Source organism: Anneissia japonica, unplaced genomic scaffold (genome assembly GCF_011630105.1).
Source record: "Anneissia japonica isolate Jap-2015-1 unplaced genomic scaffold, ASM1163010v1 scaffold38052_len244707_cov166, whole genome shotgun sequence".
Lineage (NCBI taxonomy): Eukaryota > Metazoa > Echinodermata > Crinoidea > Comatulida > Comatulidae > Anneissia > Anneissia japonica.
Window position 1 is genome coordinate 47,356 of NW_022697064.1, and position 12,874 is coordinate 60,229.

Here is a 12,874-nt window from a genome sequence, read left to right on the forward strand (position 1 = left end):
GAAAATAGCACATTAACGTGACTCGTTACCTTTATGATGCCAAGAAATTGCATCCTCAGATTTAAATTATTTATTCTAAATTGTCTTTAATTTGACATTATGTTATGAAGTAGGCCTAGATCTTTTTTTAATGAAAAAAATGCTAGAATCTTTTAGGAAGTTTAATGGAATTCTTGAATTTAATGATTTGTTGTTAGTTTTTCTGTACTCAATAATCACTATGATTTTTACAGGGAGAAAAAATTTAAATATTTTATGTTAAATATGTATGTTATTAATTATTAAATTTGTTCAAATAAAAATTAATTAAATGCTACTGCGTTCCCGAGCGCCATTATATTGTACATCATTTATGACATTAAACTATTACATAATTCATAGTTTTACATATATTTTTTAAATAATATTATTTCATTGATTTTAATTTAAATTTTGCATTGTTGATTTGATTTATTGGTAGCGCCCTCACGTCCACGTCTATATGAGCTTGCTGCTGAAAATAAACAAGGTCATAAAGGTCATATAACAATTAACATAGAAGGGGAAAGCCCAATGACACGGCTTCCACAGAATCGTACGATGTTTTAACGCTGTTTGATTGGCCGACAGCTCGTGGTGCTACAACCATTAACGATAATCGCGAAAAACATCTCAAAAGACAAACTCTGAAGATGGACGACTCCGGGCAAGGGTGGCTGTTTGAAGACAGCGCTTTGCCCACGATGGACCCGAATTTCGGAGCTACCAATGGTGGAAGTGAATTACTTTTAGATGATATTGACGGTAAGTTTTTTTCTTACTAAATACCTCCATTAATCTTAGGCTTATAGCCTATGATTTACCTAGGGCCCTAGCTAGCCTAGGTAGGCAGGCCATTTCTCTCGCTTTGTGTTCGTTGGATGAAGTGTTGTTTGACTTGAGTTGATTGAACTTTAGGCCCTACTACGACGCAGGATGTCTAGGGGCCAGGGTCTATATTACATTATTTTTCCTGTCCGAATCCTAGGACTAGCCTAGGCTAGTTTTGTTTTATTAATTTCTTCTGTTATTGCAGTGTTTTTGTTAATTTATCTTGCTTTTGTTTTCAGAGAGTAGGCCTAGGATAGCTCCATTAATCATCAAAACGTAAACAAAAACAAACCCTTCATTGCTCTTGCTTGGGTCGATTGGACCTGCTGGGTAGGAATAATATATTTGATAAACTTGTTGCTGTACTTTATTAGTTGTGGGCCTCCCTTTTATTTATGGGGGATGGTGACTGTACTGTAGGCTTAAAAATTAATCACTGACTGAGCATTCACACACGCCACTATTTTAGGAGGTGGCCTTGCAAGTTGTAGCTTGATTGATTGCATAGCCTATATAGTGTATAAACTATAATTAGCTACGCCTCTTATTTTTCAGATTTGATAAATGCTGGTTTTTCAAACCAGCAAGATTTTTCGCTTCTGGATGGCTCCTGGGACTCTATGCAAGATGGATCCCAAACATATCTTACTGACGAAAGCTTTGATCTGCTGCCAACAGCGCAGATACCTCCTCAACCCCAGCAAGTTCTGTCACCATCAGCACAAGTTGTATCGCCAACAGTGCAACTACTGTCATCTCCTCAAATACTCTCCCCCTCGGTGCAAATAGTGTCCCCCACACAGCGGGTTGTGTCGCCCACTCCCCAGCAGATCATATCGCAAACACCACAGGTGTTGACTGGCATGCTTCCTCAAAAGCAGACTGTTCTGCAAGTTCAGTTAAAACCTCAACAACAGCAGCAACAAGAGCAAATTGTTTCCCAGAAGCCACAGCAAGGAACACAGAAACAGGAGGTGACAGTGCAACAACAAACGGTCCAGATTCAGCAGATAATTCAACAACTGCAACAAGCAGCTCAGCAAGTATCAGCTGCAGCTAGTAAGACCGCGGCATCCTCTGCAGCATCAAGCCAACCAGCCACCAGCAAGACATACCAACAGGTCAATAAGTTCTTGGGGTTTTTGTTGTTGTTTCTAAAGAAATTTGGTCTGTCTCAGCCTCTGGCAATTCATGTGATTAAACACCGAGAAAACTGAACAGAAATCCATATATCTTCATAATTAATAAGTTAATTCATCTAGATATGACTTACTGTATGTTGTTCATAAAGAATGTTCGGGCCACTGGCAATTTCCGAGACACCTAGCCTTCACAGTTATGTAACATAAAAACTATTTCCTTTCCCCCTCTTTGATTACTTTCCGATAACTCTTAAAAAATAATTTTGGTCTTGCATCAATTTTTTTGGTTTTTGGAAAAAATTTTTATGTACAGTTTTACATATTTTTTATCAATACTAATTCCTTTCTTATTTTAGGTTTTAATCCCACAAATTATCAAGACAGAGTCTGGACAGACTCTGCCTGTTGTTGTCACATCAGCAGCAACAGTTTCTAAGGTTGTAGTGGAACAGCAGGATAAGATGAGAATTACTCGTATCCAAGGAGTAAATGCCACGCCAAGCCCGCAATTTCCAAAGGGAGAGAAACGCACGAACCATAACGCAATAGAAAAGCGTTACAGGTTTAGCATCAACAACAAGATTTTGGAATTGAAGGAGATGGTTGTTGGAAAAGATGCAAAGGTTGGTTTTGTTGTGTTGAACTAAAGGAAAAATTTAAAAAATCAATATTTCATTGTTTATTGTATTTCCACCGATTAACAGACCAATAAGTAATTGATAATACATACTTTTCCGATATTCTTTACAGTCGCCCTTAAAGCGGAATATTCAACTTTAACAAAGTTTTTTTTTTCTTGTGCATTATTGGAAGTAAATAAAAAAAAAATTATTGGCAAATTAAAAAGTTGCCAGAAGGAAGGAATAGGCATGAGTAACTGTTAATGAAAACAGTTGTTTACTTTTAGTAATAGAAAATGTAAAAAATCGTATTCTATATTTATTTATTCAACTTTCTTTTATAAGGTTAGTCCTTATTTCAATGCTGAATGAATCAAAGAAACCTGTACAAGATCAATAGTCTAAAATGATCAAAAACAAACACAAAAATAGATTGTCTAAAAGAATAAACTAGAAAATTAAAATAATAAGAAATCATTTCCTAAATAATAGTGTGGTGCTTAAATTGTCAAAATTAGTTTTATAAAATAATATTTGCTGTACAATTTTTTTTAAATTAATTAATATAATGCATGTTTATGGATTAGTAATTATGATGCTATTTTTAGCAATGATGTAATAATAATATTAATAACAGTTGCAAGTCTGTAGTATTTCTGATGCAATTCAAATGCTTTTGTATCATGTGGACGAACTCAACTGCCCTCATGTGTCATGCCATTGGCAATTAGCCAATCACAGAGCAGTATTTTCAATCTGTTCATCATGGCTTCATTTGTTTATTATGTATTCTGAGTAGGTCGAGCAATGAGATATTTCAAATACCAGATGGCTGGATAGAATTTCCAGAGCAGAATAGATGTAATTAAGCGAATTAATTAAAGCTTTAGTTAAACAAATTAATTGATTTCTTGATTCTGATTGGATTTATTAATTAACTGGGCATATTAACTGGCTTTTTGGTCTTTGTGATTATTTTCCCTCATTGTTCAGGAATTGGTTTAAATTCCCTCTAAAGTGATGACTTAATATTTACACAAAAAAATTACAGCTACTGTAAATGATAAAATATAAATATGTCAAAACTTGCAAAGCAAACTTTTACCTAGTGATTAAGAATGTTAATGCACTAATTTTTTGATTGATTTAAAGGCTTTTTGGATCTTTTTTTTAATTTATGCATTGTAATTGTATTTAGTAATTTAATGAATTTAATATGTAAGATAATTAAGTGATTATTTTTTTTCTTGTAGATTCAGAAGTCTGGCATTCTGCAGAAGGCAATTGATCTCATTCGTTACATGAGGAAGTCCATCCAAAACTTGAAACATGAAAACACAGTTTTAAGAAGTCAAGTGGAAAGACTGAAAAACGGTATTAAATTTAAAGTTGGTTTGTTATAGCCTTTTCTTTTTTATTATTATTGTTATTCAGGGTTGTAGCAGTAGAAAACTAGGGGTGAGTGATAGACATCTTAAGGGTAGGTGGGTGATCACATTGGTAAACTCTAAATAATACGAGTGAATTTTAAGGATGGAAAAGTGGGTTAATAAGGGTGGCTGGAGGGCCATGAAATATGCTTTAGACTGGCACTACATCTGTGGTTATTGTTACTATTATTTGCAACAACCTGAACGGAAGCCTACACTGCCATACCACATGGAACCAACATAGTTATACTTGTGATTATTAAATGGCTGATGTGTTTGAACACATAGGCTTGCCAATTGACGACATGGAGATCAAGCCGGAACCTATGACTCCTCCACCATCGGAGTACAGTTCACCATCAAGGAGCCCCAGTAGCAGCAGCAGCGGTGTTGGTAGTCCAGGACCATATCCAATGGAGGAGGAGGAAGAAGACAACATGTCAGATGCAATCCCGAGTCCTGGGGGGATGTTGGACCGGACTAGAATGGGGCTGTGCATCTTCCTGTTTGCTGTTTTGGCTTTCAATCCATTTGGATCACTTATTACCAATCAAGATGCTCCGAGTGGTGAATATGGAGGTGGACGAACTCTCTTGGCAACTGACATTCAAGGTATCTATTTTACCTCAGGATTCACATAATGCATTTGTAATTTACTTTTAACACAATCAGAAAAAAGATATTTGAAATGCAACAAAAATCTTGTGCAAGACAATTAAAAAATAATTTTTTTTTTTTTTAATACTTTCACAAACTTATTTTTTAAAGATCGTCAGATGAGGGTGGGAAAAAATTTAAATGAAATTTAGTTTTCTTATTTAGCAAATAGTTTTGCCAAAAACATTCTGACAGAAGAGAAAATAAAAATAAAATTTTGTTGGTGAATGTAAACTGTAGTAATGGGGTGATTAAATGCTTTAAATTTATAAATTTAGGAAGAAATATACACATATATATCTTATTTTTGGAGATTTCATGGCAGTTGCTAGCTAAATGTTAAATTAACACAAGTCTCTACATTCAAACCACCTATGGGAAGGTCTTGGTGTTAATACGTTTGTAACCTTGGTGTGCTTACATTTTATTGGAAGAAGAATAAATATGTAACAGGATATTTTCTAATGTATTTTCATCATTGTTTTATAGCTGAGCAGTCCTGGTATGATTGGATGTTCCCCACTATGGTCATCTGGGGCATAAACAGCATTGTGGCGTTGTTTGTTCTGGCCAGGATTCTGATTTATGGAGAACCTGTCACTCGCACTCACTCCAAGGAAGCTGTTAGTTTCTGGAGGCACAAGAAGCAGGCTGATCTTGACCTGGCTAGGGTTAGTAACTGTTTACATAATGGGTAATGTATGCCATATTTTCCCTTGTGTAAGCCCATCCTAGTACATAAAATTGAGCATAAAGTAGACGGTGGGCTTACCTGAGAACTACAGTAAATAGTGAATTTTATATGCTCAACAATTTTTTGTTTTACTATTGATGAATGCATATATTTGTATTAGTGTGCATAGAATTATTAATTATATTTAAAACTTTTTTTTTTTTTTGAGGATATGTCTATTTTGTCAATACTATTTAATGATTTTGTTTATTTGCAGGGTGATTATGCATCGGCCACTAGTCAGCTTCGTCTCTGTTTAGTCGCTCTTGGGAGACCTCTACCAACATCAAAGGTTGATTTAGCTTCGTGTCTTGCGTGGAATTGCCTTAGGCATGTGCTGAACCGACTTTGGATTGGTCGTTTGCTGGTTCGTGGGCGGATTAGTTCTGGCAGTAAGAAACCCTCTGATGTGCAAGTGTCTGCCAAGTATGCAGCGTTGATTTACCATAAACTGCATCAGCTACACATGACTGGTAAGACAATTTGATGACTAGATCCGTTTCTGCTGACCAAAACAACATGCGTTTTTAAATGGTTATTAAAAAAACGTGTTTTTCCAAGCAGAAACGGGACAAAACACGGTTAGGAATGCATTCTAAAAATGTGTTTTTAACACTCATTTATTATTTGGTTAGCGTTCAGCAAACACGTTTTGTGGTACACTTTTCTGCTGTAACGCAATACTGTGTTAGTCATTATACTTTGGTATTTCAAAGACAAAGCCACAAGATTTTTTAAATTATTTTTTATACTAAAATACACATTAAACATTTTACATGAGCCATGATAGGCTATTAAAAATTCAGTATTTCTAAATTGGATATATATTTCTTTTTAGGTAATTCATCTGATGGACTTGTATATGCTGTGAACATGGCATTGAGTGCTATGAATTTAGCTGAGGTGGCTGGTAATGCAATTAGTAAGGACACCCTAGCTGAGATTTATGTCACAACTGCTCTACACATCAAAACAGATGTCCATAGAAGACTTCATATTATTTCAGTAAGTAAACCCATCTCGTGATTTTAATAAAATTGCCATATTTCTTAACAACACTTCCTGACTGTTGTCTCATTAGGCACGTTCAGACAAGTCGGAAGTAAGCTTGAAGTAGCAGTTTATTTGTCGTAAGCCCTGGGTAGTGCCCGTGGAAAAGCTCTTAGTATTAAGTTACTACAACGTTAATACAGGTGATTTACTCCTGAGCAGGCTCAGGAGTAAGTGTGCTACTTCCGCGTACATAAGAAAGATAAGGGATACGCACTCAGAGTAGTTTCTTCAGAGCTTGCAAGTAAATGCGACCCTTATTTTGACTTCGATTTTTTCAAAAGATAAATACCTACAAATGAGTGCCAAAATAACATTTCCTGTGATGTGGAAGCCTTTGTAGACTTCCTGTGATGGGGAAGCCTTTGTAGACTTGATGTTTTCATAATTGTTCATAATTTCAAGAATTTTTGTGCAAACTAACTTGAGAGACAAATGAAGTTGAACTAGCCTTAAATTAAAAAAAAAAAAACTTATGCGCTGAGTAAGCATTGTGTAGACACTTGTCGGAAGTAACATGTGCGTAAAATATTAAATTTGTCGTAACTTTACTATAGACAAAAGGCCGTCGAAACATAAGTGTTGAAATTATTAATTAGTATTAGTATATTGTAAGTTACAGCATCACTGGGAATACACAACCTTAGGTCAATAAATACTTTCTTCCCCCTACAGCGCTATTTTCTGAGCCGAGCAAGACATGCATGTGCTGGTCAAGAAGGCGCCATTCCTCCATCCCTTCAGTGGCTGTTTCATCCAGCTGGACATCGGTTCTTTGTCAGTGGTGACTGGAATTGTGATACCATTGCAGATAACATGTTCACAACTACAGGAAATTGTGGTATGTTCATAAATCCTAATCGATATATTTCATTATATCATTATTTTGGTAGAAGAGCAGAGGCAAACCATAGCTTAAGTTTTTAAAATTCATCGCAAAAATACTGAAGATGCAAGAAACCAAAGTTTGCAACCAGAAAAATGTAATGATTTTCCACATTCTTCCTTAGGAATATAAGAATTTGATAGATTTTAATTAAAATATTGTCGCTTTGCTAATATTGCATTTGATGGTATTTTTATTTTTTATTTTTTCCAAACCACAGCTGATCCCCTGTCACATGTCAGTAGAGCATTTCGAGAATACCTTCTAGACAAAGCTTTGTACTCATTGGTAGCACCAACACAAAAACAGGCCAATAGAAATGCTGCATTGGCTAGTAATACTGATGGGTAAGTGGTGTTTAAACCAACTAATTAAAAGAGAAAATTTCAAAATTATTTGGTTTTCTTTTATTTTAATTTTTTTTTTTTAATTATTATGAAATAACTAATTTTTCAGTGTTTTTTGGGATAATTATCATCAGTGACATATCTAAGAGTCTAGAAATGTGGGAGGGGGGCTTGAAATTTGAGTGGAGGCTTGATAATATGTGAGGGGCGCTAAATTGCAAAATAAGGTGATATGAGGTGATTTTGACATTTTCAATAGGGGTGCGAGCTTTTGTGGGTGCGTGCACCAAGATATGCCTGTGGTTTCCATGTGTAATATGCTATATATATATTAATATAATTTTTTTTATATATAATAGTGTGGCCCAAAACCAGTGTTCTGATATCTGCCAATACCTACAGCTTTTGAGTGAGTGCTCGGAGACAGCAGGGCCACCACACCAATCATCCTTTGCCATTGGCTCCAATATGTCAGCAGCCACAAGTAAGATAATTGCCCAAACTTTTTGATTTTGTCAGAAATGCTAGAGAATTTATACTGTCCTCATCAACACTGCTAGATGAGTACAGTTGAACTTGCCCAAGTCGAATAATTTCTAAGTCAATCTTATTTTACATGCTAGATTGTTGTTTTTTCCATTAATTAACAATATGCAAGTCAAATTTCAACAGTATTTCAATGGCATTTTGGATTAGACTTGTCAAGTTCAACTCTAGACACATACCCGTGTTTTAAAAATCCCAATTTTTCATCAAGGTTTTCTTTTTTAATTATTATTATTTTTATTGACAATCACCCCAAGCAAGGCTAATAAAGCCACTCACGGTAAGGGGTTACTTATTTTAAAGAAACCGATTCACAAGAAACTCAAGTGCATTCTTTATTTTTTCATCTCTGGTAGGTTCTGATGCAGTCTCTAAGTGGTGGTGCAACATAATTCTGGTAGCAACACATTGGCTCCAAGGTGATGACACAGCTGCAGAGAGACTATACTCTAGTGTGGAGACGCTGCCTACGCTGTTACAAAATACAGAGTATGTTAACTCTCAGTAACCATTAAGTTCACTTCATTTACACTACTGGTCTTATGAACACCTTTGCTACATTTATTAACTTATTTTAATCATGTACAGCTTAAAAACTATCTGGTTTTCACAATTCCTATCATCAGAATTTATTTGTTTCCTATTCTCCTACATACCAAGACATTGTTTACATAAAACTCTTTGATAAAAATTAAAATTTTGTAATCTGGTCAACATTTATAACATTATCCTTTTTTTCAGGGACCCATTACCTGTAGCTGTCCAGATGGCATTCAAAGCAAGGCGGAATTTCCTGTCGGAAACTAAGAGAGACCAGTTCAATGAAGAGTGTGTTAGACTATGCAACAAGTCAAGTAAATATCTCCAGAAAAGCCTCAGCTTAGCAGAGTCACCTAATCAGAACATAACACAGGTAAACACCATACATTCATTTTGTATTTGTTCCATTAAGAAAGAAAATGTCAAGTATGCAATACTTATGTTCTGCTGCTTTAGTTTTCTGCAAGGAGATGAGTCTGAATGCAGTAAATAATTTGCATTCTTCTGTATATGGTCTCTAGCCCCTTTGTGGTTTGGATTTATATGCAGAGAAGGTATCTGCAGACTATCTGATTTATTTTGTAACTTGTATGTCGCCCTCTTGTGTTGGGAGTTTGCAGGTAGTCTGTGTTCTTCAACAAACAATGGTGTCGGTCTCTGTGGTGCATTGTAGTTGCATTGCATGTTATCACTACAATGCAGTGCTCCAACAGTGCAACATGGAGTCTGACAATGCAACAATTGTCAGTCAAGAAATGGTACAACCCTTAGCAGCTAATCAGGTTACAATTAAGATTTACTCTTAAGATACCTGGCTAATGTTTCAGCGAAATACCACACACAAGAAAAATCTCTGGTTTTTTATTAGGTTAAAGCAAAATGTTAAAATCTAAACTTTCAAATGTTTTAATAATTAGGCAAGACTTTTTTTATGCCTTGCTTTGCAAATCCACCACTCACAAATAATGATTGCCCGCCACCACGAAAAACTGGAAATTTCATAAAAGGATTGCTTTTTTTTTATTACACCTTCCTCTGCCTTGAAATATACAAAGATAAGACATGTATATTTCTTCCCATTTATCCATCCCAATACTACACTGTTTCACGAAACAAAGAATAAAAATATTCTTGCCTTGTGCATTTGCAGCACCACCGTAAAACATAACTCTTTAATATTGTATGCAAACCCCACCCACTTTTTTTTTTTATAATTTAACATTCTGATATTTTGTTCGCATATTTGGAGACTTGCAATCTTTGTATACTGTAGATAATGGCAGCTAACATGTCCCTTAACTGCTGTAGTGTTCAACATTGACTTTGCCCATGATGAGTATAAAAGCTGTTGTGTTATTTCTAAAAGTTAATTGTTCTAATGCAACTACATCTTTCATTTGTAAATAATTAAAAATAGTAAAATATATCTTTTTAGGCAATACAGTTGTTAGTCTGTGATTGGTTACTTTCAACAAGAACTGCAGTGTGGCAGAAGCAGACGGGTAACCGGGGAACTATCAGCTCCACCATCGAACTCTCTGCATTCCAGCAAGATTTAGCCAGTCTCCGAAAACTTGCAAATATTTTCAAAGCAGCTATGTCGAGCGTTTCGAGACACGAAGCAACAGCTCGGCTGATGGCTGGTGCTAATCCTAAACGCACGCAGCAGTTATTAGATAGGAGCTTAAGACGCAGAGTCGTCAGCAGCACCAATTCTGCCATTAAAGGTAAATTAAAACGAGTGCTATTTTAATGTGGCGTCTCCATTATTCTGTGCATTTTTTTTTAAATTTTCAAACATCTAATATGGAGGTTTGATTTTAAAGATAAACATAACTTCATTTTGCACATCACTCATTTGATATCTGAGTGTTTTGCTTGTTTCAGGCATCCATTCAAAGAAAACTTATTTAGATCCCAAATTTTAATTTCAAATATTTAAAAAAACACCATGATCTTTCATAATGCGGTATCTATTTTTTCCTAACTTACCTAAATTATTGTCATTGTAAATTGGATATCGATAAACATCAATGTAATTCAGTTTTAACTGCGATTTTGATGCAATAATGAATACCTAAATACATAAAAAGCATTTTTTCAATTCCTGCATTATGAAACTGTTTTGCATCCCAACATCACAATCTTTATGATCATACAGAAAAAAGTGATTAAGGGCTAAGTGCCTAGTGGTGACCTGTTTGTGTAGTGGTTGTTTGCTAAACATTTTTGGGTTTTTTTCTCCTGCCCTCCGATAATCTTTCAAAAATAAGATGTGCTATAAAAGGTGTAAAAAAGTCCTGCCTCAACAGAAATCTTGTGTCTTATGTTTCAAAACAAAGAATGTTGCACTAATTCTTTGATGTCTTTTTCCTTTCAGATAATGATGATAATTTAAAAGTCAGTGATCGTGATCATGGTTCGGCACTAATGATGGCTTGCAAACACCTTCCAACACAGCTACTGTCTTCACCGGGTCAAAGGGAAAGAATGTTGACGGAGGCTGTACAGTCATTCGAACGTGTCGGTGATCGTAGAAGTTTACAGGATTGCCAGCAAATGTTGATTTCCTTAGAAAGAACAAAAACAGTAACTTCTTGCCAATCAGCACCTATTCCTTGTTGCTAAGATTTGAACAGTAGTTTTTCACAATGTTAGTTCAGCAACATCAACTTAAAAAAAAAACAAACTTGAAGACTATCAGATGATATGATAAACTCGACAAAGAAAAAAAAAATTGAATACTTGAATTGCAGTACTTAGGAAAGTTACTAGTTTGGAATAAAGAGGCGGAAATTATTTTACCACAATAATCGAGGGCGACTATGGTTACGGCAGTGATGCCGGAGATGAAGCGTGGGGAGCAGACGTGGATTACGTCACTGCCATCCCTGGGAAGGATGTTGGGAGGGTGTCCTCACCATCCCAGGGATGGAGGCGGGTTGGGTGTCACCTTGATTTAAGTCCAGGGTAGGGGATGATGCCTTCGAATCGGTACAGGAGTACAGTGCAGTAATTTTATTCATTTTTTGCTTTACAGTATTATAAATGTCGCATAGACAGTAAAGGACACTGGCTTTTATCAAAGTTTATGGACATTAGTTTTATTTTTCTCCCCCTTAAAAAATGACTAATCAAAAAGGGCTATGAATGTGTGGGCCTTTCCGGAGTGTCAATCAAACTTAACTGACCAATCAGAAAGCACTATGAATGTGTATCCCACATATTTTTGCGCTACCTTCTTGCATGGGCCTTAGCAACAAGTACAAAAGGGGTGGGGCTTAGCGGAACGTTCCATTGTGTTATGCAGCATTCTGTCCATGTTTTACTGTACAGCACTACAATCCGGTAGTTTTACAATAGAGGTTCTATGATTTGTACAGGTGTTTATTATTATAATGCTTCTGTATATGCTTGGAGGGACTGAAAATCCAAGAAAACAAAAGTATGATTTTGCATTTGTAAAAAACAGGTAGATAGTTTAAAGGAAGGAAACCAAAGAAATAAGTAAATTGAAATGAGTTGAGAAAGTAGATGGAAATCTATGGAATAATATATTTAGAATAATAATTAAAAAAAACAGTAAGAGTTTCTGTGATCTTAAGCCACATTTACACTAGACACGATAATGACATGACTATTATATATTGCGTTGTTTATATTCTTCAACACTGAGCACATTTTTGATCGTGTTATAGTGTCTAGTGTAAATGTAGCACATCAATGAAAACAGCTTGAATTGTTGAGACTGAGGGTCCTATTAAGAAGATATGCATTCCCAACATTGATTGTAAATACTTTTGATAACCTTACAGGAGTATTAATAAAACTATATGCATGCTATGCAGTGCATAATTAATTGAATTGCCTTTGTTTGTTTTGTTGTACTTGTTTACAATACAGTAGTTGCATTTTGTGGATACAAATACTGTATTAAATCTAAAATGCAACAAGAAATTGGGGGTGAAAAAGCTTGATGGGTGTGTGTGGTCAGGTTGAAATATTGCAAATACTGTACAAGAAATCGAAAGGTCCACTGATAAATACAAGTGTCGATGTGCACGCCATCGTGTC

At 35.4% G+C, this 12,874-nt stretch overlaps 1 protein-coding gene across 3 annotated transcripts in view; it reads left to right on the plus strand.

Moving 5' to 3' along the window:
• The window catches only part of LOC117102205 (sterol regulatory element-binding protein 1-like), a 12,371-nt gene extending 455 nt beyond the window's left edge, over positions 1-11,916 (plus strand). Inside the window, exons 1-16 of one of the 3 annotated variants that reach the window (XM_033242436.1) lie at positions 647-783; positions 1,405-1,970; positions 2,348-2,614; positions 3,865-3,985; positions 4,330-4,653; positions 5,188-5,369; positions 5,649-5,904; positions 6,270-6,436; positions 7,157-7,322; positions 7,588-7,714; positions 8,074-8,198; positions 8,617-8,749; positions 9,002-9,173; positions 10,236-10,527; positions 11,181-11,467; positions 11,508-11,916. In XM_033242436.1, the coding sequence (XP_033098327.1) occupies positions 672-783; positions 1,405-1,970; positions 2,348-2,614; positions 3,865-3,985; positions 4,330-4,653; positions 5,188-5,369; positions 5,649-5,904; positions 6,270-6,436; positions 7,157-7,322; positions 7,588-7,714; positions 8,074-8,198; positions 8,617-8,749; positions 9,002-9,173; positions 10,236-10,527; positions 11,181-11,428 (3,258 nt within the window). In that variant the 5' untranslated portion in view covers positions 647-671 and the 3' untranslated portion in view covers positions 11,429-11,467; positions 11,508-11,916. Of the gene's footprint in view, positions 1-646; positions 784-1,404; positions 1,971-2,347; positions 2,615-3,864; positions 3,986-4,329; positions 4,654-5,187; positions 5,370-5,648; positions 5,905-6,269; positions 6,437-7,156; positions 7,323-7,587; positions 7,715-8,073; positions 8,199-8,616; positions 8,750-9,001; positions 9,174-10,235; positions 10,528-11,180; positions 11,486-11,507 lie in introns of those variants that run through there. The other 2 variants (XM_033242435.1, XM_033242437.1) reach the window with 2 other exon arrangements.
• The last annotated feature ends 958 nt before the right edge of the window (positions 11,917-12,874 follow it).